Raw genomic sequence first — 27,355 nt, 5'->3', positions numbered from 1 at the left:
GCCACGCCCTTCGGCAGGAGCCAGCATGCAGGCGTAACATGTCCACCCACACGCCGGTATCAAAGTCACTAGATATCGGGGTATTATAGGCTTTTCTTTTGATGCTGGCAAATAACTGAGCTTTATTTTGATATCTAACACTAGGGATTCTCTTAAAGTGTTCTATCAATTTTATATCCGAAAATAAAAAGAAACACAAAAAAGTTAAGGAGATGTTCTTATGGGTTTGCCACAAACAACGGTAGTACCTCACGTTATCAGGCTGGCGGGAACAGCCATAAAGGCAGCACCCTAATGTATTACATCACTAGGAACACCCACAGAGATCTGTGCCTAACATATTAAACCACAAGTAAAGCCCCCGAAAACGGAAAAAAAAAAAAAGTATTACTCTACCAGAAACGCCTCAAAGAATAATGCCTAACATTACACAGGAATACAAACCATTTAAGACTAGGTCATCGCTAGCATTTACTGGATGCTAAGAGGCTAAACTTTCCCATGACATGAAGCGTGATGGGAAACATCCTACATTTTTAACAACCATGCTACAAGTAGCTAACTTAGATGCAAACAGATTCTGTGCCCTTCATCATCCCATGAGTTGCACGCACACTAATTTTGATCATATGCACAACATTTGCTCAGCAGGTTTAACCAATAGCCCGAGATAGCTAAACAGCAGAGCACCATGGAGATATACAGAGTCAGAGTCATGCAATGCCTAAAAGACCCAAAATCCATACAGGCTGTATTCTACTTATGAGATATTATACAACAAAACTGGAATAAACTTCTAATACCTTACTGCATAACAACCCTCATACATACATTAAATTAACATTCAACATGATGCCATCATATAATCATTTAATATTAGCATACTTCCTACTCAGCAACCGGTGCTATGGAGAAAATTCACTTTCTGATCAAAAAAGTCTTACCACTTCCTCTCACTTCTCTATAACATTCAGCTATCCCAATTAATTTAAAGAGGAGTTTGGGTGGCATATAGAAACTACAGCCACGCTTTAAAGCCTGGGACTGGCAGATATCCTTACCCTCCCCCTCTAGGCTGGTAGCTGACGTGGCAACTCACAAGTACTGCCAAGGCTATAGCAGTGAGCAGCTCCAAACCCCTAAGCACCAGGTACCCTCCCATGTGAATCTGCACCGCTGTTCTACAGTCCAAGGTCACGCTGAGGGAGCTATCTGCATCGAGCCCAATACAAAAGAGGGATTTAAAAAAAAAAAAAAAAATCCATCACTTAACATTTATTATTCAGGGCCATATGCATTTTAAATGTCGACGGACCAGTAAGTATGTGATTTGCCCTGCATGGCCGCAAAATTCCTTTACCCAGCACAGACGCAGTGAGTTTATAAAACTGGATCTGGGAATTAATTTGGTCAGGGTGACAACAGAGGGCATGTGCCTCATGTTTCTCTAATTAAAGCAAGCTGTGCTTAATGCTGTTCTAGCAGGTCTGGGAAAGACAGGAGGGACTGCCACATTAATACATTCTGAATGTCAACGCTGAATTCCATATTCCCATTACTAGGATAATGCAGTGCTTTAATGCAAGGGCAATTTCCAGGGCCAGGCGCTCTGGAGAAATGGATTTTCCATACTACTAAAAAGTCAGTTCCCCCTACTTATACCCCCTGCTGATAACCTCCAGTAATTACAGCATACAACTCAACTCTCTGCAAATCTTTGCCTGATTATCTGGATACTCTGGCGAAGCAAAAATGCACTCCGACATATCGTATGTGACCTGGGCGGGTGCACACAAGGCCAGGCTGGAATGGCTTATTAGCAGCTCATAGGCACAAACTGCTGGTGCAATATTTCAGATTCTAAAAAAATATCTCCAATGGCAAAATTAGGCCTCTAGTTTTATCCTTTTGCTTGAGCTGCCCAAAGGCCATCAGGCTGACCAGGACTGGGCAATGCGTGGCAGTAGCAGTCCCAGTTCCTCTCTAGTGGGGGAGTGGGGGGGGGGGGCTGTGGGGACCTCCAGCTGTTATTCCCCAGTGTCACCTTCTTGCCAGTTCGGAGTATGCACGTACCAGGTGCCGGCGGGAGCTGTAGTCTAACTCTTGTTTGAAATTTGTTGCTAAGGTGGACAGGCTAGATGGGAAAGAGTATTAGAAACGAGGAAAATTCTCTTCCACCACCCACCCTGCCGGCAGACCCTGAAAATTCACAGCACCATACCCCCAAATCAAAGACTAAGCTCTAGCTAAAAGAGAAGCAGAATGTGAGAAATAAAACTAGCTGCTGGGACCAAAATGATCCACAAATCACTTAAATTTTTCTATTCCTGCAATGCCAGGTCATTGCCGACCGTGAGCGCCACTTACCCTAGCTTCCTTCACCTCCACAACGTCAGGCTCAGTATCCTGAGGAAGAAAAACACAGAGCAGCTTAGCAGGAAAACGCCAAGATGCCCGGTAATCTGTGCAGACACATGCATGTGTTACAACTGGAACAAAGAGTAGCTAAAACACTCCAGGGAGAATTTTTACATCATCCACACTCTGCACTGTGCGCGTAACACACATTATGGAGGTAATTCTCAATAGGTTTACAGGCAAAGATGGCCTTCTGAAACTCGTCACAATATACACCACTTTTACACGAGCAACTCCTGTGAAAATTTGTTCCTAAGTGTAGAGAGAGTTCCCATGGTCCGCAGAAAAAGTCTTAGTTTTGATTTGCATTTTGGATTTAACTCACTTTCCCAAACCCACTTAGCTAATAACTTAATGCTACCTCTTACATGCCAGAAATAAGAGACAGACATTCAGTTGGACTGGGCAGACAGATCTGGCATTCAAGCACTTCCAAGTGGCCACAGGGAGAGCTCATCCTTCCCACACCGGCAGTCAGCAGCTTATTAAATAAATGAACATTACGGTCTTCATGAGGGCAATTTTCAAAGCCTTTTACCTGGGTAGATAGGTGTTTTGCGCAAATAAAACTGGGCTGTTGGAAAAGTAGGTGCGCCCCTCCCCCCCAGTGTACAGAACCTTAGCTGCACAGCAAGAAGGCATAACCAGAAGTGCATTCAGGGCAAGGGAGAAAAATGAAGTGTGCATGCATGTCATTTTCACAGGCAAGCATGCTACTTTCCTCCCTCTCAGCCAGCCGAGCAAAAAAGAGGAGGTGCAATGTAGTGTGTTCTTTACACTAGTTTATAGAGAGAAATTACCCGCATTCTCTTTGAAAATTAGCATAAAGCAGGCACACTTAAAGCACCTAACCCACAACTACGTGGGACGTTTGAGAGAAATGTTGTCAGAAAGAATTATATATATACATAAAAAGGGGGATGTGCGTATGTTTCCTCCAACGCCTCGTCTCCTTGTCTGACCGGGCGGCACTAACCAATGGCAGAGCAGCTTTCAGAATGCTCAGTGACATCATAGTGTGCTCTGACCTCACTGAGAGCAGAACTGAACGACCCCCAGAGTGGACCATTCCGCTCTTGAAAAGAAAATTAAAAAGGCATTCTAAGCGTCCAGGGGCATCGAGCGCACATGAAATCTGAGGTGTAATAGGGAGCTCTACTAGCTGTGGAAGAAATCTGAACGAGATTCAGATGAATGGGATCAAAGGTTATTATAAGGAGGGCAAACAGACACACACGATGATTTTAAAAGGCCTGTTTTTCTTGTAGGAAATTAGGCTAAACAACATTATCACACAGACGCTGTAATTAAGGCTATGAGAATCCCTACCCGAAAAGAAGCTCCAACACACGAGAATACAGCATGAGATGGAGGAGACGAGAGTATGGGACAGAGAGGAGAAAAGACAGCAGTGGAGATGGGGTAGAGAGACGGAAGGCAGGTTGGTCCTAGGGGAAACAAAGGGTTTGGTTGCGCAACTACAGTCCCTGCACAGGTAGGAGAACCTCACGATTCAAGGACAGGGAAGGTCAGATGGGCCTGCGAGAATCACTCACATCTTTCCCCCCCATAAGAGATACCAGTGGCTCTCCTCCGCTCCTTGGGCCGTCGTCGCTCCCGTACTGACAGCTTGCCTGGGGAGCTGTCTCCTGAATCCTTGTCTGTAACCATCCCTTCGGTCACTGTTGAGGAAATCAAAACAGGAATTAGTAGCTGTGCTTCGACAGAAAGCAGAAATTCAGTCTCCATTTTTATCCCTTCCCTGCACTGGCCTGACCCACCGCAGGGAGCGAGGCTCTGATCCACTGCAAGGAGTCAGGGAGTGGACCTCTGCCCTGCCGCAGGAAGCAATGTGCAAGCTGCTGCAGGCGGCCATGCAGCGGAGTGGGGCAGAAAGTAATCTTCCAAGTCTATGACGAATGTAACCGAAAACAGTCATCGGTCAGACCGAAGAAAAGCTATTGCTCGCAGGAAAGCGATACAATGCAGGCGCTAGGCACGGATACCAGCCATCGGGAAGGCACTGAACAAGAGCAGTGCATCCTTATTTGAATATTTCTAGAGGAATTTACAGGAAAAACCATTCGAGAGTGAAAATCTCAACAACTCTGTGCCTTACTATGCATCAGCGAAGACCGACATGGGGGCACGACCCCCTTCTCTTCTCCACCCTAAATCCGGCAAACCACCTTAGACCTTTTTTCTAAAAACATAATTACCATGATTCTCCATCTCAGGGGCGCTGTTCTTGGCATCCACTAAGGAAGTAGAAGTGAGGCCTGGAAGCCTGTTTGGCCTTAAAAGGTGGGAGCCTGCGTAGGGGGAGGTAGCTGTTGGAGACGAGGACGGCGTGGTGGGGCTGTCCAGCTGCGAAGATTTGTACCTTAATCGACGATTAGCAGACTGCAAATAAATTAATCATTAAAAAGGCTGAAAACAAATCAAAAAAAAAACAGAGGACTACAATTTGTCACTATCAAATAATTAGAAATGGCAGAAAACTCCAAATAGGACATTCCTTGCCCTGAAAGTCATACTCCCAGCGGCTGATGGCAAATAAAATAAATAAAAACTGGAGAGTTTAACATAGACAATGTACTTCTCAAGCACTCTTTAAGGGCCCTCACTTGCTGCATTCCTCCAACACATCGAGATAATACTTACCTACCGCAATCACAACCTCTTGCCTTTTCAGAGGAAAAAGGTGAGCATTTGGCCTGAACGCTACACGACACAGCTTGGCAAATCTTGCCAGCAGAGGGCCAGCTGCAGATCTGCCATCACCCTAACTGCATGGCTGCTGACATGCCCCTCCGGGACGCAGGTTTCTGTGAGGGCACAACGACGAGGACCACAATCTGCTAGCAAACTAAAACTAAATTTGTGTAGCCACGGGAAAGTCAGGGGGGTTTTTTTTTTGGAAGTTAAATAAAAACAAAAACCAGAAAGATGAATGGACATTCTAAGGGCTTTTGTCTGCTCTAAACAGACGGCAAGAGCTCGTGGAGGGAAGCTTGTCCCCATAGGCGTGAGGGAAGATGTGCTGAAAGAACGATTTACTGGTCTAGTTCTTATTTCAAAACCACCTAACACAGGGACTCTGGATGTGCAAGCGGCAATACCTGGGCTCTTGTACAATCTGGCACAAAGTGGATCAGTCAACATCATCCAATACTTGAGCTCACAAGCAAGGATGGATTTAGGATTTTGCTGCCCCTAGACATTTTTGGCGCTTTCACCCCCATCCCCACACACATACACACACGCCCTGAAAGGGTTGTTATTGGGTAGCACACACACACTCCCTGAAAGGGTCTGTTATTGGGTAGCACACACACACTCCCTGAAAGGATCTGTTTTTGGGTAGCGCACACACACTCCCTGAAAGGGTCTGTTATTGGGTAGCACACACACATACACACACACTCCCTGAAAGGATCTGTTATTGGGTAGTACGTGCACACACACAAACATACACTCCCTGAAAGGGTCTGTTATTGGGTAGCGCACACACTCCCTGAAAGGGTCTGTTACTGGGTAGCACACACACACTCCCTGAAAGGGTCTGTTATTGGGTAGCACACACACACTCCCTGAAAGGGTCTGTTATTGGGTAGCGCGCACACACTCCCTGAAAGGGTCTGTTACTGGGTAGCGCGCACACACTCCCTGAAAGGGTCTGTTACTGGGTAGCGCGCACACACTCCCTGAAAGGGTCTGTTACTGGGTAGCACACACACACTCCCTGAAAGGGTCTGTTATTGGGTAGAACACACACACTCCCTGAAAGGGTCTGTTATTGGGTAGCAAACACACACTCCCTGAAAGGGTCGGTTATTGGGTAGCACACACACACTCCCTGAAAGGGTCTGTTATTGGGTAGCACACACACACTCCCTGAAAGGGTCGGTTATTGGGTAGCACACACACACTCCCTGAAAGGGTCTGTTATTGGGTAGCACACACACACTCCCTGAAAGGGTCTGTTTTTGAGTAGCACGCACACACTCCCTGAAAGGGTCTGTTATTAGTTAGCACACACACTCCCTGAAAGGGTCTGTTATTGGGTAGCACACACACACACTCCCTGAAAGGGTCTGTTATTGGGTAGCACACACACATACACACACACTCCCTGAAAGGATCTGTTATTGGGTAGTACGTGCACACACACAAACATACACTCCCTGAAAGGGTCTGTTATTGGGTAGCGCACACACTCCCTGAAAGGGTCTGTTACTGGGTAGCACACACACACTCCCTGAAAGGGTCTGTTTTTGAGTAGCACGCACACACTCCCTGAAAGGGTCTGTTATTAGTTAGCACACACACTCCCTGAAAGGGTCTGTTATTGGGTAGCACACACACACACTCCCTGAAAGGGTCTGTTATTGGGTAGCACACACACATACACACACACTCCCTGAAAGGATCTGTTATTGGGTAGTACGTGCACACACACAAACATACACTCCCTGAAAGGGTCTGTTATTGGGTAGCGCACACACTCCCTGAAAGGGTCTGTTACTGGGTAGCACACACACACTCCCTGAAAGGGTCTGTTATTGGGTAGCACACACACACTCCCTGAAAGGGTCTGTTATTGGGTAGCGCGCACACACTCCCTGAAAGGGTCTGTTACTGGGTAGCGCGCACACACTCCTTGAAAGGGTCTGTTACTGGGTAGCGCGCACACACTCCTTGAAAGGGTCTGTTACTGGGTAGCACACACACACTCCCTGAAAGGGTCTGTTATTGGGTAGCACACACACACTCCCTGAAAGGGTCTGTTATTGGGTAGCAAACACACACTCCCTGAAAGGGTCGGTTATTGGGTAGCACACACACACTCCCTGAAAGGGTCTGTTATTGGGTAGCACACACACACTCCCTGAAAGGGTCGGTTATTGGGTAGCACACACACACTCCCTGAAAGGGTCTGTTATTGGGTAGCACACACACACTCCCTGAAAGGGTCTGTTTTTGAGTAGCACGCACACACTCCCTGAAAGGGTCTGTTATTAGTTAGCACACACACTCCCTGAAAGGGTCTGTTATTGGGTAGCACACACACACACTCCCTGAAAGGGTCTGTTATTGGGTAGCGCGCACACACTCCCTGAAAGGGTCTGTTATTGGGTAGCACACACACACTCCCTGAAAGGGTCTGTTATTGGGTAGCACGCACACACTCCCTGAAAGGGTCTGTTTTTGAGTAGCACGCACACACTCCCTGAAAGGGTCTGTTATTAGTTAGCACACACACTCCCTGAAAGGGTCTGTTACTGGGTAGCACACACACACTCCCTGAAAGGGTCGGTTATTGGGTAGCACACACACACTCCCTGAAAGGGTCTGTTATTGGGTAGCACACACACACTCCCTGAAAAGGTCTGTTATTGGGTAGCACACACACACTCCCTGAAAGGGTCTGTTTTTGAGTAGCACACACACACACTCCCTGAAAGGGTCTGTTTTTGAGTAGCACACACACACTCCCTGAAAGGGTCTGTTATTGGGTAGCACACACACACTCCCTGAAAGGGTCTGTTTTTGAGTAGCACACACACTCCCTGAAAGGGTCTGTTATTGGTTAGCACACACACTCCCTGAAAGGGTCTGTTATTGGGTAGCACACACACACTCCCTGAAAGGGTCTGTTTTTGAGTAGCACACACACATACACACACACTCCCTGAAAGGGTCTGTTTTTGAGTAGCGGACACACACTCCCTGAAAGGGTCTGTTTTTGAGTAGCACGCACACACTCCCTGAAAGGGTCTGTTTTTGAGTAGCACGCACACACTCCCTGAAAGGGTCTGTTTTTGAGTAGCACGCACACACTCCCTGAAAGGGTCTGTTATTGGGTAGCACGCACACACTCCCTGAAAGGGTCTGTTACTGGGTAGCACACACACACACTCCTGAAAGGGTCTGTTACTGGGTAGCACACACACACTCCCTGAAAGGGTCGGTTATTGGGTAGCACACATACACTCCCTGAAAGGGTCTGTTATTGGGTAGCACGCACACACTCCCTGAAAGGGTCTGTTATTGGGTAGCACACATACACTCCCTGAAAGGGTCTGTTACTGGGTAGCACACACACACACTCCTGAAAGGGTCTGTTACTGGGTAGCACACACACACTCCCTGAAAGGGTCGGTTATTGGGTAGCACACACACACTCCCTGAAAGGGTCTGTTACTGGGTAGCACACACACACTCCCTGAAAGGGTCGGTTATTGGGTAGCACACACACACTCCCTGAAAGGGTCGGTTATTGGGTAGCACACACACACTCCCTGAAAGGGTCTGTTACTGGGTAGCACACACACACTCCCTGAAAGGGTCGGTTATTGGATAGCGCACACACACACTCCCTGAAAGGGTCTGTTACTGGGTAGCACACCCACACTCCTTGAAAGGGTCTGTTATTGGGTAGCACACACACACTCCCTGAAAGGGTCTGTTATTGGGTAGCACACATGCCCTGAAAGGGTCTGTTTTTGAGTAGCAGTCCTCTGCTGAATAAAACTCAGCAGAGCTGGAAGACAACAAATCTTAGCCAGCCTGCTGCCTCTGAATGTTTGCTGCCATAGGCAGAGGCATAGTGGGTGCCTACTGAGCAATCTAGGGCTGCTTACAAGAATAAATGAGCTCAGACAGTACCTTCATCATGTCAGTAAGAACTATGTTGATGCCCCAAGAAGCAATGTCTAGGATGGAAAGGTTCACATACAGGAGACCCTGTGTAAGAGAGAGATCAGTTTCCATTGTAGAAGGCTGATGGAAAATAACTATTGATAAAGTCAGACCTTGATTAAGTAAACAGACTCAGGAACGTGGTCTCACATCGGAGGCAGAATCCAGAATTTTTCTGGATGGATTGGGTTAATTGGGGGGGGGGGTTGTGGATGAGTGGGACGCTGGCTAAGTGTGTGCATTTTGTCTGCAGTGGTGTATGCATGGCAGTTTCTTTCCTTTATCGGGTAATAACATAAAAATTATCAAAACACTTTCTGTTTCTTTGTTGTCGTCAGTTTGTTTTGCTATGAAAAGTTCTTGCTTTGTGGATCTCTGTACTGTGCCTTGATCTGATTGTATTTAATATGAATGTCTCCTGAGTAAATAAACCTTTAAGAATCGTTTTCCCATTTGAAGTTGTAGGTAAGCCTGATGGACCCGTGAGACACCCGAGGCACAGAGAACCTAACAGAAGTATCAGCATCAAGCAGCTATTCTGTATTCCACATGGGGAGACAAAAAAACTGACTGCCGAGAAGTGCAATCAGGGACCGGCCTCGCCGCAAGTGTTGTGCACTGCCATGCGGAGGACCCGGACTTTATTCCTGGGTCAGGTGGAGATTCTGCAGAGGCAGGGTTCAAAGCCCCTGGGTCAGGTGGGGATTCTGCAGAGGCAGCGTTCAAAGAAGAAGTCTTGGCCACTACTCAACAGCAACACTGAGTGGCCAGACAACCTCTATCTTCTTTCCAGTCAAAAAGGACAAGGACTGGAAGGTGGGGTGGTTCTGAGAGATCCAATTCAGTGAGACGTCTAACCTGATGGGAACTGCAAATCAAAACTGCTTGGCACAGACTGCCCACAAAGTGATTTACGAACCATGGGGTCTTTTTACAGGCCTCGAGGCCAGCTGCTAACATGACCTTTTCCTGACAGGTCAAAGTATAATCCCCAAGCATCTTTCACATCCAGTTGGATCCTGGGTGGTTCCCCACACACCAAGAGGTCCATATTCAGTGAGCCAGCGAGTGGGTAACGTATCCGGATAGTCAGCGGAACTCACCCAGATAAGTTTTCCGCTGAATATTCAGGTCAAGTAGACTTGCAGTTTCTGCAGTCCATTCTGTCTGCACAGATTTAGCCGGCTGGCACTCGACAGGCCGCTATCCAACTAAATGTGTTAGCCCATCCTTCCCATGCCAGACCCAATCCCCTTTTTGGCCAGGTAACTTTGCACCAATTTTGTGCGTAGAAAGTTACCTGGACAAAGGTGGGGGGGGGGCAGAGACATTTTTAAAGGGCCAGATTTACGCATGTAAAAGCCAATTTCACCTGCATAAATCTTTTCGAATATGGACCTCCAAAAGATTTCACTAAAGAAGTTCTTGAGGTCACTGGCTTATTTATTTATTGAAATATTTATATTCTGCTTATAACGAACCATCATGCTAAACAGACTACCAAGTATGTACAGTAATTAAAACATAAAATGCATAAAAGCATAACACAAAATAAAAACAGAACACAAAATTTAACATTAATAAAATTTCCATAAACTAACTTCAGCACCATCGCAGAACCACTACAGACAAAGTTATAAAAAAGCTCTTTTTAAACAAATGGGCCTTTAACTATTTGCAAAACAGTAAGCACCTTATCCTTACCTCGTAAAGCATCAGGCAGGGCATCCCATAAGGAGAGCTCCTTTACATGAAAACTCTGATTACATGTTTCAGATAAACGACCATTGCTAATGGAGGGAACCCCTAATAAGAAGGTCCCAGAAGAACACAAAGTGCGAGACAGCTTATAAAACTTCAGCAATTTGCAAGATAAAAGGGACTTTCTTGTTTCATAGTTTTAAAATTTGGGGTTCAAATTTTGAATTCAACTTGCTGTTTTTTGGGAAGCCAATGCAAGTCACAGGGGAGACGTGATCCCCTCGATGCCCCTCCCCATTAATAAGATGGGCTGCAGAGTTCTGTAAAACCTGGAGGATGGTCCAATGAGTTCCACCAATGGAAAGCCTGGACTATAGTCCGAAAATCATTCCAGTCCAGAATGTATTTTAGATGACACAGCATGCATACCTTGTAAAAAACTGATCTAAGAGTTTGTTGAATACGGGGTTTGAAAGATAATTGAACATCAAAAATAAAACCCAGATTATGGACCTGATTCTAAAACTGAAAGGATGAGCCCCGTTATTCACTGCTGCCAGATCCAAAATAAATGGAAAATAAGCATTGAAAACAAATAAACAAAAAAAACAAGGGAGTAAGAAAAGTAATAAAATTAAAAATAAATAAAAAGGATGAAATTGTTATCAAACCAAACAATGAAAAGTTTGAAAGACAAATATGAAGAGAAATAAAATGTGTTGAATGTTTTTATTGTTATCTAATTTGTACGTCACTTAGGGAAGGTGTGGAAATTTAAAAAATTAATTAAAAACTAAAATAAGGATGTACATTTGTTTTCATTTCCGTAAACTTTTTATGGACATAAAATTCAATTTTATGCACATAAATAATGAAATGAATTAAAACAAACCAAAAAAAAAAAATGCACCCAACAAATAAAAGGCAAAACGAACAGAAAACTGTTGCCCACACATCCCTAGAAATAAACACTTCTGCTTCATCAGGCAGGCAAGAGGGAGAAAGAGGGCTGGGTGCAAAACCTGCTGGCGCCACCTAGTGGCACATGAAGGGTCAGGCGAGAAGCTCCGTCCAGCTCGGCAGGCAGGCAGTCACCTGATCCATCTCCAGGACGAGGAAGGCTGCTCATCTCTGGAGAATGTCAAATTACACAAGAGAGAAAATGCACACAACGGTTTCTTTGTCTTGGGCTATTTTTTTTTTTATCGGGTGAATCTGTAATTTAATTGATGCCGTAAATGACAGGTATTGTTCATGGTCAGACTACAGCACAAGACACTGCACAAGCGTAGTTGAGTGTTCTCGCTATATTCGTGTCACCTCAAACAAAGTCTGGGGGAGACGCCCACAAAGCGTGGAAAGGGCTTGTGTTTGCCCCCATTTACCTGAGGCAACATTTTTCCCTGCTGTTATAGCTGTATTTACCCTCACAGCTGCAGGTCCTTAAAAAATACCCCCAAAAAAACGTTACAACAGAAACCCCAGCATGCAAACTTCCCTCCACCCACCAATTCAATCGGTGGTGCATGAGAGGATCCATCTGAAAATAAGATGGGAGGGGGGAAGGGCATCGGTCACGAAGCATTCTGATTGGCTGAATGCCTCATTTTTCCCGAGAGAGAAATATTTGCTGACTACACATTGGAATCCAGCTTAGTTGAGCCACTGAACAGACTTCAACAGACCTAACTCTTCTTCAAATCGAGATCAACATTGGAACATAGTACATGAGACCAAATGGCTCATCGAAATGTAACCAGCTGTGATACTTTCACTTTGGAAAGATGAGCATACAAATTCCCACACCTAACCCAACACCAGCTCCCAACCTCCATGTCCCGACATCAACTTTCAAACTCTTTTCTACCACTGCCCTCCATATGTCAATCCCAAGTATGCCCCTACTCAAGCTATTAGGAACTGTTTAACAATGAGGGCCAGCTACGTTTGATTCCCTCAGCTCAGCTCCCATTCCTCAGGCCATCCGTGTACAGGGGACAAATTGTCCAGACTGCAGAACTGCAGGTTTTGCACCCATCTACCATCTGCTGGAGACAGAGAAATACTGAGGAACTGCAGGTGGCACACGTGGTTAAGTAGCAGTGTCAATAAAACTCTCTCTGTCTCTATTTGCTGGAAGAGAGGCAAAACCTAGGAGTCTGGACTGATCTGGGTACGTATAGGGAAACCGTGATCACTGGAGAAGGTACAGAGAACAGCGACCAAAAAGATAAAGGGATGGAATGGCTCCCCTATGAGGAAAGGCTAGGGTTGTTCAGCTTGGAGAAGAGATGACTGGGGGGGGATATGATAGAGGTCTATAAAATCATGAGAGGACTAGAACGGGTAAAAGTGAATTGGTTATTTACTCTTTCGGATAATAGAAGGACTAAGAGGCACTCCATGAAGTTAGCAAGTAGCACATCTAAAACAAATTAGAGAAAATTATTTTTCCCTCACGCATAATTAAGCTCCAGAATTCGTTGACAGAGGATATGGATACGGGAGTTAGTGTGGCTGGGTTTAAAAAAGGTTTCGATAAGTTCCTGGAGTAAAAGTCCATATACTACTATTAATCAAGTTGATTTAGGGAAGAGCCACTGCTTATTGCCAGCATTGGTAGCGTGGGATCTCTTTAATGTTTGGGTACTTGCAAGGTATTTGTAACCTGGACTGGTCACTGTTGGAAACAGGATGCTGGGCTTAATGGACCCTCGGTCTGACGCAGTATGGCAACTTCTTATGTTCTTATGAAATCCCAGAGATCAATACTAGAATGGCACCCACTGAGCAGGCTTAAACTGCATGCATACTGAAGTCCAGAGGACGTCCTGGTCTGCAGCACTTGGAAATAGCTGGGCTAAAAATGAGAAGTAGGGTGGGGGGACGGGGACGGACCCAGACAGCTGAAAATGAAGGTTCATGAAGACATGGTCCCGCAGGGACTAGTTTTGATCAACCTAGAAGCCAAGGGAAGCAGGAAGAACTATTTCACCATCTCCGACTCTGCTTATATTGCAGTGCAAGGGACCCTCTGGTTGACTTGGCAAATGCACATGCAAGCAAACTAATTACATCAGTCTTCCTCGTGACACCATATTAACACTATCTGGAAGCACAATGCAGGCTTTTCCCTTTTCTAACAAATTGAACAAGTGTGTTTTATGGACTGTCAAAAGATTTATTAAATGGTTGGCAAGCCAAAAAAAAAAGGGTAATGATACACATACTGATATTAAAATTACCTCGCCTTCTAGATTCCTGCTCCATTTGTCTCTGCCCTCTTCATGTTCTCGGACAGCTGCTGGTCTCTCTTCCATCTTTTCATTGCCTTTCTCCTGCGCCTCGCTGCCTTCCGTTTTCTCGATCTGTTGTTCCTGAGTTTGCCGCTCCACCCGAGCACGACTGAAGGTTTTCTCGGCCTCCTGGAGGTCTGTTAGGGTCACACCCTTAAAAAAGCAAGGAAGAACAGCAGGTCACAGCAACCACTGTGGAGCAGAATTTGGATCTCCACTGTCCAGTGCCCAGTTACGAGAGCACAAAACATGACGCGATCAGAAGTGCTGTTATGCATCACAAGGAAGGATGCGGCCCATCAGATGCCTTCCGTGCTTTGTCACTTGCTTTGCCAAGCAGGCCTTATATGCACAACCTTGAGCACCAAGGATGCGGGGAAGCAACAAAGCAGAAGTCCTGAAGATATGAGCAGAAGGCAGTACTCTAGCAAGCAACCTGCTAGGGGTTTCTGTAGTCACAATCTCGAACAAGATAACAGCAGTAGGATAAGACTTCTGGTCCCAGGCCGAATACCCAACAGACAAGCAAACCTTGGGGGGGGGGGGGGCTTTTTTCCCCCCACCATGGAGTCAGTATTGGCAACGACCCAGGGACTCTCTCTTCTTTTCAATAGCCCCTTGCCTCAGGAAAGCCATCGCAAGTGACAGTACTCTGGCTGAGGGAGTACAGCCCCCTTCAGAACCCGACACATACACATCCTCAAGCCAGACAGGTGTCACCGGCGTGCAAGGACCGGGTTTCCCTCCCTTCCCCACCTCAGAGGCTCCAGCGCCTGCCAGTCCAAGGAAAGGAAGCCAAGCTTGGGAACCGGACTGAGTTCCTCACAAAGCAATGAGCGGCACTTACCCTGGTTCTCAAGTCTTGCTTATACGAAGGACTAAGAATTTACGGCATCCAAAAAAACGTCCACAAATAGCAGTGAAAAGGGTTTATTGTTTCCAAGTGTGCGCTACAGCAAACATTATCTCTGTTTAAAGTGCTGGAGGAAGTTTGAGTGTTCACCTAGGAGTAACATGGCCACATTTTTTGCCAAGCTGCGTGCCGTCTGGTCCTTGCCCTATGCCTTCCCCAGTGCTGCACGGCCAGGAGCCCACAAAACATAATGCAGCCTTTCAGCGCCTCACCTGTGTGGACCTGCGAGTCTGTCGGGCTTGTCTAGATCGAGCTTTTCTCAGCGACTCGGCTTCTTCATCTCTCACAGGAGTCAGGCAGGACCTGGGAGCAAGAGAGTAAGACAAAAAAAAAAAGAAAAGAGAAACAGAACCCTCAATCTCTCTCTTGTGCAGCCTTTACATCCAAAAACAGTACCTTGGAAAGGAACATCTTCCCACTGTGTGCAGAGAATTTAATCAGCACACGGGGAGTACAATTTGTAAAGGAATGTGTATTAGGTAATGAAGCAATTGTTTGAATAAATTCCCTAGGCTGAGAATTACCCTCCCTTCTGCAGGTAAGAGTCCAGGTGCCATTTCACAGCCTGCAAACATTTAGTCGTGTCATTCTGAAATCTCCACGTGTACTTCGTACCCTCTGAAAGTGAGCTTCAGGTTCTTGAGTACTTTTTTTGTGAGCTACCCGCAGATGAGGAGTGCGTGGCCGCTGTCGACGCACGAGTTCACAGCTGTTGATTTTCCAAGGGAAAACGAAGCACTAGTTTCCCTTTGACAATCTGCTGCAATTGTGCACAGCCTAAAAGTGCAAATGCTGCAGGCTATTCAAAATTGCAGCCTTTGCACATGTGTGTGACAGCGGTGCGGTTCAAAATTCATTATAGATCACAAGTCCTCCCCCTCCCTCATTTGTACAGCTGTAAACAGCAGCGATGTTGAGAAGCACTCTCTTATACAGCATTCTACCTTTTTCTGTCTCATGGGGATTTTCTTCCCTATCGGACAAGAGACAGTCTCTGGTATGTTTTAATAGTTAAGTGCCAGACTCCTAAGGGGAAAAAAAAAAAAGCTGATGTTCCTAACTTAACATCTGATCTTTTACATGTTATGGATTTGTAAATTCTGCACAACTCATATGAAAGTGAGAAACCGAAAGCCACCTTCAATGAGTGCAGCATTTCACCTGCTAGGCTGTGTCACGGGACTAGGGGTCCATACTAGAAGCACTACACAGCCGTGCTGCTCGGGAATTCCCTCAGACATCGCTCAGCTGCTGTAGGACATCACAACAGTACCAATGCGAGTTCCCGGCCCCGTTTGCATGATTAAGGCTCAACATCGACAACAGTCTGTTTGGGGGTCTATTCACAAGAAAAAAATCCTCTTTGCAAATATGATGAAAAGAACAAATGACATTTCATTAAGTAAAAAAAAACATAAAAAAAATACTAGACTGGATCTAGAATGGAAAGTTAACACCTCACACAGGCCGGCATTATGTGCCGGAAGATCAGGGCTAGCCAGGACAGTTTTGGCAATGCTGTGTTATCAACATCCAGTCTCTTTTCAAGACCAGTGGAAAACTTGTGCTGTTAAGTCTATCCTGCAAGCCACAAGGCTAGAAGGACAGTCCATAATTCACAGCTTGACAGGGGAATCCTGGAGCCAATAAACATCTGCAATTCATCTCTACTAGGCTTACAAATACTTCATACACTGGAAGGATTGGATCAGGGAACTGAAGGCAGAGGGGAGAGAGTCTTCCAGAAGAAGCTGATGGAAAGGGAGCTAAGGCGAATGCTTCTGCACTGCTAACTCTTCAGAGATCAGAGTCAGAGCTGTCAGATAAGCAATACACAGTTGAGCTAGAAATTGCAGCTTCTCTCTGCATTGAATGTTAGAGAATGACTCCTTTCCATTGTGCAAAGTTACTTCACTATTTTCCTCCATAACTTGTTCTCTGCAAAACTGTGCTAACGTTGCAGATCAAGTTGAGTTGCATTAAAAAAAAAAAAAAGGACAAAAAATACATATATTTACTATTTCCATGCAAGGCGATCAGTCCAGAGAATGTTAAGTGCAAAAAAACCAAAACTTTCCTGTTCTAAAACAAAGGCACTCAGTGTTTCTTACTCCATCAATATAAGCAAAGAACCATGCCTGTGAAACAAATTCAGGTTCTGGAAACCATAAAACATAAGTAATTTTAAAATAAATAAATACAATTAAGTTCTACTGTTTTATAGAGCAAAATGTTGCACACAAAGGATGACAAGAGGCTCCTGAGAAGAGAATGTCTAGAACAAGGTTGGGCCAAGAGGAGTGGCCTAAGGAAATATATCTTCACCGATAGGGTGGTGGATACATCCAACAGCCTGGGGGGGGGGGGGGGGCACTAAACAGAATTCAAGCCAGCCTGGGGCAAGCACAGAGGTTCTTTAGTGGGAGGGGTCAGCAAAAGATAAAGCTGGAGAGTGAGAGGGTCTAGGATACTGTGACAGGACTGGATGGGCCCTGCAATCTTGTCATATTCTGTGCGTCTGAGCGCAGCCCAACATTAACAGCGAATACTAATACAATGGGTAATGCTGAGCAGGCCTACCTGAAAAAAAAATAAGTGGGGGAGGAGGCATATGGAGAGAAGTTCTGGGCTGTCAAGATGATGTTAAACTGGGGCTTTAAGAGTCGCCCAAAGGGTTTTGTACAATTTTGCCTAACCAGTGCAGGGGAAGGGGTTGACATGCTGGAAAAACTGAACCTGACAATCTGACTATTAAGGAAACGCTACAGGAATAATCCAGTAGGTGGGGCATGGAAGTAAACAGAAGGAAGGGAGAGCTGATAGCAGGTACCAGCTACGTACATTGCTGTGCTGCCCCGGTGTGGCGCCAGGATGTGCCACCTCATGAAGACTTAGAACCAACATCAGCTTAAAAGACTTGCAAAGACATGGACAGGTAAAGGCAAAGAAAGTCTAATCAAACCTGCTTCCACGTTCAGTGTTTTACCCATCACAAATAATTAAATCGGGTGCTCACATCCTCTCTGGGTGACAGCAAATCCTTCTAATATAGACAACGGTCAGATAGCTTATCCTAGTTTGTGATCATTCAAGTTCCTTCTCTAGTTTTATAGAAGATATTGACATCGAAAGTCCTGTGTGGGGTATAAATTTAGGTTGAAAAATGCCCCCAGATGCAGCATAAGCAGCCAGACAATGCCCCGTCCATAGGGTGGCGTTACTGCTTCATTAATATGGTTGAATCAGACATAGCACAGCAGATGGCAGCACATAAAGACCGCGTGGCCTATGCAAGTTTGCCAAGTTATTTTCATCCATACTGCTGCCAGCCGTAGAGGCGTTAAGCAATCTCCCTATATAAAAGCGTACCCTTCCCCCAACTTTACAGTAATTCGGAGTTTGCAATTCTCTATTCATCTTCATTAGATAAGAATCTCTGGGGTTCTTTTTTTGGTTTTTGCTTAGGCCCTTTGGGGGTTCCAGCTCAACTGCAACCAGGGCTGGGATCCGGCACCACGAGCCTCCATTTGCAACTCCTCAAGGATTTTTCCCCCTATTTTATATCCCCTCCCAACTTGCACTAGTCCAATCAGGGTAGCGAGAATGCCGGGCACCTCGTGCCCAGGCTCCCTTCTGGAACAGTGCAGTCGAGGGTCCTGAATTGGGAATCCCTCTCCCCAGGGGCAGGGCGCAATGTGGCATCCCCAGTCCCGACCAGCCCGGTGCATGGAAGACCCGATCCGAGAATGGAAGGCAGGTCGCGGCATGGCCACCGAGCCACCTGGCCGGCCCCCAGGCCAAACACATTTTAAAGCGCTGGCAATAAGAATGTATTTATTTTTACTTAATTCAGTTGCTCATCAGGACAAATGGTACCAGAACTCAAGGCGGCCTGAGATAAACACATAGGATCCCCAGGACGATAACGAAGCACTGGCATGAGACGTGCATGGAGAGGCAGTTACAAACATAAAATCAGAAGGCGTGGGGGTAACCTGCACAGAGCAGCAGCTGCAACCATGAAAAATCTTGCTGGGCAGACTGGATGGGCCATTTGTGTCTTTTTCTGCCATCATTTACTGTGTTAGAACAAAACCATTAAAATCCCTCTTTGTCATTCAGATTTATATTTCATTTTTCAGGAAATGTTACTATTAAAAGTAAAGTTGAGTCATTAAAAAAAAAAAAAAAAAAAAAAAAGATCAAACTCCCCCTATCAACACTTACAATCCAAGGACGTTCCCAAGGGTAGGCAGGAATATCAGATCAGAGTAACAGGGTCCCTAAAAACCAGGGGACTCATGGATAAAGCCAGGAATCTTATTACCCGCTAAAGATCTCCATTTGGAAAATTCCTATATTACAGGTGAAGTTTAGGATAGTTATCCTAGGGAGCTATTTATCATTTATCAATAGACCAAAGACATGCCGTTGGTCAACCAGCTCCCACTAATCTCAAGGGGGGCCTGCTTGAATAGTAACGCCCGACAGTGCATCAGTGTGTTTTTGTAAATACGCTGCTTAGCTTAAAGTTATTCAGCCTCTCCCTGGTTTTTAATAAAAAAAAAAAAAAAAAGTTATTTTATAATCAATACTTTTAATGAGAAAATATTGCACATCAAGATCTATATTACATTATCTTGCAAAACATGTAAGTTACATTGCTCAGTAAATTGCCTCTAACATCTGTCCACTCTGCAGCACAGACATTGCCAAATTCTTTAATGCATTTGGCACCTGATTTACTAAAGCTTTTCCCCTGATCTGTTTAGGGGAACGAATGCTTAGTAAATGGGGCCTTTAACTCAGAACCACTTTCCTCCCCTTGCAATCTTCCCACCACGTCTCCCATGATTGTGGCTCAACAGTTACGATGACTCTCATGGGAATGCCTTTTCATCAAAAGATTTGGCCTTAAACTTTATGACATTTTCTGATTAACCGTAAGAAAATTCACATCATTCTCTTAACCAATTTAAAAGTTTCTGAAGCTCACTCCATGGGCCAAAAGCAGACACAATCCCCCTGTTTGTTTTGAGCCCCATTCACAAACCTAGCACTGCCCATCTTGGACCTCTGGACACACGGATATTAATTATGTTAAAGTTTTCCAAAGTTCTTCCTACTCAGCCACAACCCATCAGCATAAATTTATGAAAATCAGGTCAATTATACACCAGTTCCTATCAGAGGTGTGCACACCCAGCCACATATGCAGATGAAAAGCACAAGTCAGCCATCAAATGGAAATCAGATTCAGGGAAGAGGAAGGGAGTAGGTAGGAGAGAGATGGTTGCAATAAGAGGCACACACTTTTATTCCAAAACAGAGTATAAAAATATAATAAACTGTATTACAAGACAAAAGAAAGGGAATTTAGGAATGAACCATAAGATGACAAGCATAGTAAGAATCCAGAAACTAGCAGGTTGATATTGTATGAAGTCTTATTGGAATTGTTGCTTTCAAATATGAAAGGTGAAATATAAATCAAATACATACTCCAACCCCTCTCAGAGACTCAATACATATTTATATGAACACATGAGCCTTTAAACTACCAATACAAGGTGCAAACAGGACCCTCGTGTTCCTTATACTGTGGGAGTATCAGTTAATTACTGACCCCCCACCAATAAATCATTGCTACCCAACGATTTTCCATTTGCATATAAAAAAAAAACCCAAAGTCATTCTGTACTTTCCAGGTTACTATGAATGACTAAAATTGTGTGCTGTTCTGGAAGAACCTTTTATTAAAGCCTGTTTACTGGGAGGAGGAGACTTTTTCCTGTACATAAAACCCAAGACTCTAATCATCTATTAATGAGATAGAGAAAGGGCAACAGACCGTCAAGAAACCATATTCCATTATTGGGAAATTAATCTTTTCCTTGCCCGCCCATGCGATGAAGGATTTATTCTGAGAGTTTTCAGCTCAGTCCGAAGGAAATAGATAAACTCTATAGTGTTCTCATAACCAACTGAGAACTAACACCCAAAGTTTAATGCGGTGTGCTCTCACGCCACCATTAAATGATTCAAAAAAAAAAACAAAACACCAGACACTGATGAATGAAACGGCACAAAGTCACATGGGATGCAAAAGGCTAGGGCATGACAGGCAGCATGGTTCAAACAGATGTGCAAGGAGATAGCCAAGTCTTAAAACCAAAGGACAGTTTTACCTCTTGTACCTGTGGTCTTCTGCCTAGGTCGTCACTTCCTGTTGTGCCTTCTGGGAGGTTACTGAAGCTCTCCAGCCACAGAATTATCTGTTGCATTCCTGTAGGGCCGGCCTGTGCGACAGGGTTTGTTGGACTTGACCAAGTTACAGCAGTTCAGTCCTATCATGGCTACGCCTCATTTCTGCTAAGCCCCTCTTCTTTACATGTAAACCAGTGGCAAAATAAGGCAGACAAAAAAAAAAAATAAAACCCACCCGGCTACCCTGAATTCACAAGGGAAAACGTAAATCCCTTAGCCAAAAACTCAGTAAAATGCACCTGCGCCATTTCTTTCTGCAAAGCTGGCTTCCTGATAGAAGCTGACCCCACCTCCTCCAAATAAAAACACAGTCTTCTGATAAAGCCTTCAGTAATCTAACCTTTGCCAAACATGGTTAATAAAAGAGCAGAGAGCATTCCTAAACCCCTCCTGCCTCCCCCACCAGCCGATCAGAGCTCTTAGGCAGAGCTGCTTTATCAGGAGCCAGATTAAATGCACGTGCCCCGCTGACAAGAGGGACACACAGTAACAAGTGCGGGTAGATGGGTCGCGTAACCATAGGAAAAAGTGGTCTCTTCCTGTCCCTTCCATACGCTACCATGCACAGCTTGCACACACTTAGGGATAACTTGCCTTCTCATTACACCGAGTGCTACACATACATTTGAGTTTATCATCATCATCAGCCGACCCAATGGCGGTGCTGCACGCGGCCGTGGAGGAGGAGCTGGGTTCAGAATCCCAGGCCAGGGCTCTGCTCCACAGACCGGGCTCGCATCCCCTAAGGGGAGGGGGGGGGGGGGGGGAGTCTCCGCTCAACGGCGAGTGACAAGAGACTTAAGAGAGTCTGTGGTTGAGGAGGGAGCCGTAGTTTGTGGCCCCTGGCTGAGGACTGCTGTTGCGATGGTGAGGCAGAGTCCAATGTGTTCCTGCTGAGATAATCCACCTGAACATTTTCGACTTATGTGGGCTGCAGAAAGATCGGTCGTCTCTCTGCCCATTTCCAGAGCTTCACCGTGGCTTCTGGTGCCCCTCCCCTCCTCCCGGTGAGCGACAGTCTCTGACAATGCCATGGCAGTAACCTCTCTTTGCTGCCCTAATGTTGATCATTGGAGAAAACATTTGCAAGGCTTTTTTTTGTTTTACCTCTTGCTTCCAGCTCGGTTGGTTGACTACCTTGCCTCCATGACATTCCATAGGCCCTGGGCTGTCCTCCGCTGATAGCAGGCTCCCCCCCATCCACTCAGACTGGCATCCATCGTCACCGTGATAGAGGGAGAAGACTCCGGCTCTCTTTCCTCAGGTTCTGTTTCTTTAGCCACCATACCAAGTTACTCCTGGTTTGTCCTTTAAAAGATCATCTCACCTTGTAATCCTGGGACTATGCTTGCCACCATTAAAGAATTGACCTCTGCAGCAGTCACACATGGGGCCTGTGCCCACAGACCCTTGTCCAACGCTGCCGCTATGGAGCTCATAGCTTGCAGATAATCACAGACCCTGGGTACCCGCATCTTCAGCAGTCCCCTAATCTGTACAGATCTTGGCCATCTTTTCTGTTGTCATAAAATCCTTTTCTCTTTGTGCGAGGTAGAGGGCTCCCAGGTACTCCAAGGACTGAGACGGTATCAACTTGCTTTTGTCAGAAGTTTTCACCCAACTGAGCTCCTGAAGGCGGCAAACCATTTGTGCTGTGGCTATCTGGCTTTCTTCTTCCAATTTTGCCCTAATGGTCAAAATTGCATTTTTCAAATTACATTTGTTAAAACGATTAAAACCACTATTATCTATTCAAGACTTTCATTCGGTCTTCCAGTCACTGATATTTTTTGGCATAGACTATTGTAATGGCCTATACTTAGGCCTACCAGAAACATCAATCAAACCATTAAAATTGATACAGAACAGCGCAGCTCGCATCCTCACAGGCACACCTTTAAAGCATCACATTTCCCCCATTCTATTTAATCTGCATTGGTTGCCTGTCAAATACCGGCTATGGCACAAAATATTAAGAATTATCCACTCCTTACTAAATAACCCTAATTCTATATGACTTTGTTCAATCCTAAGAATCTACAACCCATCGCGAGAACTTAGATCCTCTAACAAAAATCTCCTAGATGTGACAACAGTAAGGCAAGCAAGATTGAACATCACCCGAGAAAGGGCCTTCTCAGTCACGGGACCTGTAACTTTGGAACGCATTTCCAAACTCTCTACATCAAATTGCTAGTAGTAAAGTTTTTTTTTTTAAATCACTTAAAACACACTTGTTTAAGGAAGCATTCAAAGCATTTAAAGCTATGGAACAAGAGGCAAGATAATCTGTTCTAATATTTTTCCTTTATTAGATATAAGTATTGTTGTTTCTGTTTCTTTTTTAGTAAAGTAAATATTAATTAAATATGCAAAGTTTTTTAATATTATATTGATACCAATGTATTTTTATTCTGACTTTACTATTTTATTTTATTATTTTTTACTGTCATCATTATTTGAAGTTTTAGTTATTTTCTTTATTTTAATTTCTTTATTTTTATTATGAAATAATTGTAAACCATTTTGTTCAAATTCATTTGATAGAACGGTATATAAAACGTTTTAAATAAATAAGTACGTAGATAGGAGTAGACCAAAATACCTTCTTTCCAAAGCATGACAGCCACCACCATCATAACCCTAGAGAAGGTTTGTAGAGCTGTAGCAAACCCAAAAGGTAATGTCCAAAATTACTCCCCTAAAACTTCAAATCTGAGAAATCTTTGATGGTCTGACCTATTGGGGATGTGGAGATAAGCCTCGGTCAAGTCAACAGATGTGACGAAATCTCTCTGCCTTACTGACAGGATCCATCATCTGAGGTGATTTGGGTCCACCCTCCGAGAAAAATCAGACAGAGCGGACTCTATGCTTCTCATTGGGAACTTCTAGCGCGTACCTGATCCCATTTATTTCACCACAAAAGGGGCAAAACCTGCTCATTTTCTGGGTACGTTACTAGGGTTTATTTTGGTGAAACATAGAAACATAGAAATGACGGCAGAAGAAGACCAAATGGCCCATCCAGTCTGCCCAGCAAGCTTCCCTCTTTCTTCTCCCATACTTATCTGTTTCTCTTAGCTCTTGGTTCTAATTCCCTTCCACCCCCGCCATTAATGTAGAGAGCGGTGGAGGAGCTGCATCCAAGTGAAATATCTAGCTTGATTAGTTAGAGGTAGTAGGGGTAGTAACCGCCGCAATAAGCAAGCTACACCCATGCTTATTTGTTTTTACCCAGATTATGTTATACAGCCCTTATTGGTTGTTTATCTTCTCCCCTGCCGTTGAAGCAGGGAGCTATGCTGGATATGCGTGAGGTATCAGTTTTTTTCTTCTCCCCTGCCGTTGAAGCAGAGAGCTATGCTGGATATGCATCGAAAGTGAAGTATCAGGCACATTTGGTTTGGGGTAGTAACCGCCGTGACAAGCCAGCTACTCCCCGCTTTGTGAGTGTGAATCCTTTTTTCTTCTCCCCTGCCGTTGAAGTTATGCTGGATATGCGTGAAGTATCAGTTTTTCTTTTCCCCTGCCGTTGAAGCAGAGAGCTATGCTGGATATGCGTCGAGAGTGAAGTATCAGGTACATTTGGTTTGGGGTAGTAACCGCCGTAACAAGCCAGCTACTCCCCGCTTTGTGAGTGCGAACCCTTTTTTCTTCTCCCCTGCCGTTTAAGCAGAGAGCTCTGCTGGATGTGTGAAGTAACAGTTTTTCTTTTCCCCTGCTGTTGAAGCAGAGAACTATGCTGGATATGCATTGAAAGTGAAGTATAAGAATGGAGTGATCAAGCTAGTTGAAAGGCATCAGGAATAGAGGAAGGTGGAGGTAGTAATTTGGATATTTGGTTTGGGGTAGTAACCGCCGTAACAAGCCAGCTACTCCCGTCTTTATGAGTGCAAATCCTTTTTTCCACATTTCCTCTTGCTGTTGAATCTTAGAGTGATGTTGGAGTCACAGTAACCATGTGTATGTTTATTGACTAAGGGTATTGTCTCCAGGCAGTAGCCATCATTCTGGCGAGTCACCCACTCTTCATTGGCGGCCTCTTGACTTTATGGATCCACAGTGTTTATCCCACGCCCCTTTGAAGTCCTTCACAGTTCTGGTCTTCACCACTTCCTCCGGAAGGGCATTCCAGGCATCCACCACCCTCTCCGTGAAGAAATACTTCCTGACATTGGTTCTGAATCTTCCTCCCTGGAGCTTCAAATCGTGACCCCTGGTTCTGCTGATTTTTTTCTTATGGTAAAGGTTTGTCGTTGCCTTTGGATCATTAAAACCTTTCAAGTATCTGAAAGTCTGTATCATATCACCTCTGCTCCTCCTTTCCTCCAGGGTGTACATATTTAGATTCTTCAATCTCTCCTCGTACGTCATGCGATGAAGATCCTCCACCTTCCTGGTCGCCCTTCAATGTACCGCTTCCATCTTGTCTTTGTCTTTTTGTAGATACGGTCTCCAGAACTGAACACAGTACTCCAGGTGAGGCCTCACCAAGGACCTGTACAAGGGAATAATCACTTCCCTTTTCTTACTCGATATTCCTCTCTCTATGCAGCCCAGCATTCTTCTGGCTTTTGCTATCGCCTTGTCGCATTGTTTCGCAGACTTCATATCATTAGACACTATCACCCCAAGGTCCCTCTCCTGCTCCGTGCACGTCAGCCTTTCCCCCCCCATCGAATATAGTTCATTCGGATTTCCGCTCCCCATATGCATGACTTTGCACTTCTTGGCATTGAATCTCAGCTGCCATATCTTCGACCACTCTTCCAGTTTCCTTAGATCCCGTCTCATTCTCTCCACTCCTTCCGGCGTGTCCACTCTGTTGCAGATCTTAGTGTCATCCGCAAAAAGACAAACCTTACCTTCTATCCCGTCCGCAATGTCGCTCACAAAGATATTGAACAGGACCGGTCCCAACACCGATCCTTGCGGTACACCACTTAAAACCGCTCTCTCTTCAGAGAAGGTTCCGTTTACCATCACACATTGTCTTCTGTCCGTCAACCAATTTGCAATCCAGGTCACCACCTTGTCACTCACTCCCAAGCTTCTCGTTTTATTCACCAGTCTCCTGTGCGGAACCGTATCAAAAGCTTTGCTGAAATCCAAGTATATGACATCGAGCGCTCTTCCTTGGTCCAATTCCTTGGTTACCCAGTCAAAAAAGTCAATCAGATTTGTCTGACAGGATCTTCCCCTGGTGAATCCATGTTGCCTCTGGTCCATCAATTCTCCGGACTGTAGATAGTTCACTATTCTCTCTTTCAGCAGAGACTCCATTACTTTTCCCACCACCGAAGTGAGGCTAACCGGCCTGTAGTTGCCAGCCTCCTCCCTGTTCCCACTCTTGTGAAGCGGGACCACCACCGCTCTTCTCCAGTCTCTCGGCACCACTCCCGTTTCTAGGGATCTATTGAACAGGTCACACAGCGGACCCGCCAGAACATCTCTGAGCTCCCTCAATATCCTTGGATGAATCCCATCAGGCCCCATGGCTTTGTCCACTTTCAGGTTCTTTAGCTCTTCCCACACATTTTCTACTGTAAAAGGATTTTCATCTATTCCACTTCCCTCCAGTTTCTTGTTGTGTAGAGATGGTCCTTCTCCAGGGTCTTCTTTAGTGAACACAGAGCTGAAGTATTCGTTTAATATTTCTGCCATTTCTTCGTCTGTCTCCACACATTGATCATTACCACCTTTCAATTTCACTATACCACTTTGGACCTTTGGACCTAAAGATGAAGAGGTACTTAACCTCTCTCTTGCACTAGCAGTGAGCATAAGGCCACAGAGGAGGGGGAAGTGAACTGGAGGTTACAGTGGGGTGTACGGGTTGATGACTTGGTGGGGAGAGCTTGGGACACTCACAAACTCCGTGGGACCAAAACATGTTGAGCGTTACAAAATTAAGGTAACAAATCAACACACAAAAGTTGAATAATTTTTGTAAAACCTGGAATTTGTCTAGTGCAAAAATATCAGTTTAAACTGAACATGAAGAGCTCAACTATTATATTGGTCTTTGCACATTTCATCCTGAGATGAACTG

General features: G+C 45.1%; 2 protein-coding genes across 4 annotated transcripts in view; both read right to left on the bottom strand.

Moving 5' to 3' along the window:
* LOC115073711 (protein phosphatase 1 regulatory subunit 12B-like) overlaps positions 1 to 4,094 on the bottom strand; it is a 75,906-nt gene extending 71,812 nt beyond the window's left edge. The window contains exons 1-2 of the mRNA XM_029572363.1: positions 3,975 to 4,094; positions 2,368 to 2,406 (exon numbers count right to left, since the gene is read on the bottom strand). Of these exons, the coding sequence (XP_029428223.1) occupies positions 2,368 to 2,406; positions 3,975 to 3,989 (54 nt within the window). The 5' untranslated portion in view covers positions 3,990 to 4,094. The remainder of the gene's footprint in view (positions 1 to 2,367; positions 2,407 to 3,974) is intronic.
* Positions 1 to 27,355, bottom strand: part of LOC115073708 (protein phosphatase 1 regulatory subunit 12B-like) — a 127,590-nt gene that overhangs the window by 52,856 nt on the left and 47,379 nt on the right. For 2 of the 3 annotated variants that reach the window (XM_029572352.1, XM_029572351.1), the window contains exons 15-20: positions 15,246 to 15,336; positions 14,070 to 14,273; positions 9,091 to 9,168; positions 4,638 to 4,821; positions 3,975 to 4,100; positions 2,368 to 2,406 (exon numbers count right to left, since the gene is read on the bottom strand). In XM_029572352.1, coding sequence (XP_029428212.1) covers positions 2,405 to 2,406; positions 3,975 to 4,100; positions 4,638 to 4,821; positions 9,091 to 9,168; positions 14,070 to 14,273; positions 15,246 to 15,336 — 685 coding nt within the window. In that variant the 3' untranslated portion in view covers positions 2,368 to 2,404. The remainder of the gene's footprint in view (positions 1 to 2,367; positions 2,407 to 3,974; positions 4,101 to 4,637; positions 4,822 to 9,090; positions 9,169 to 14,069; positions 14,274 to 15,245; positions 15,337 to 27,355) is intronic. The other variant, XM_029572353.1, reaches the window with a different exon arrangement.

This window comes from Rhinatrema bivittatum, chromosome 12, assembly GCF_901001135.1.
Source record: "Rhinatrema bivittatum chromosome 12, aRhiBiv1.1, whole genome shotgun sequence".
In the NCBI taxonomy this organism is placed as follows: domain Eukaryota; kingdom Metazoa; phylum Chordata; class Amphibia; order Gymnophiona; family Rhinatrematidae; genus Rhinatrema; species Rhinatrema bivittatum.
This window is presented reverse-complemented; position numbering and strand designations above follow the sequence as displayed.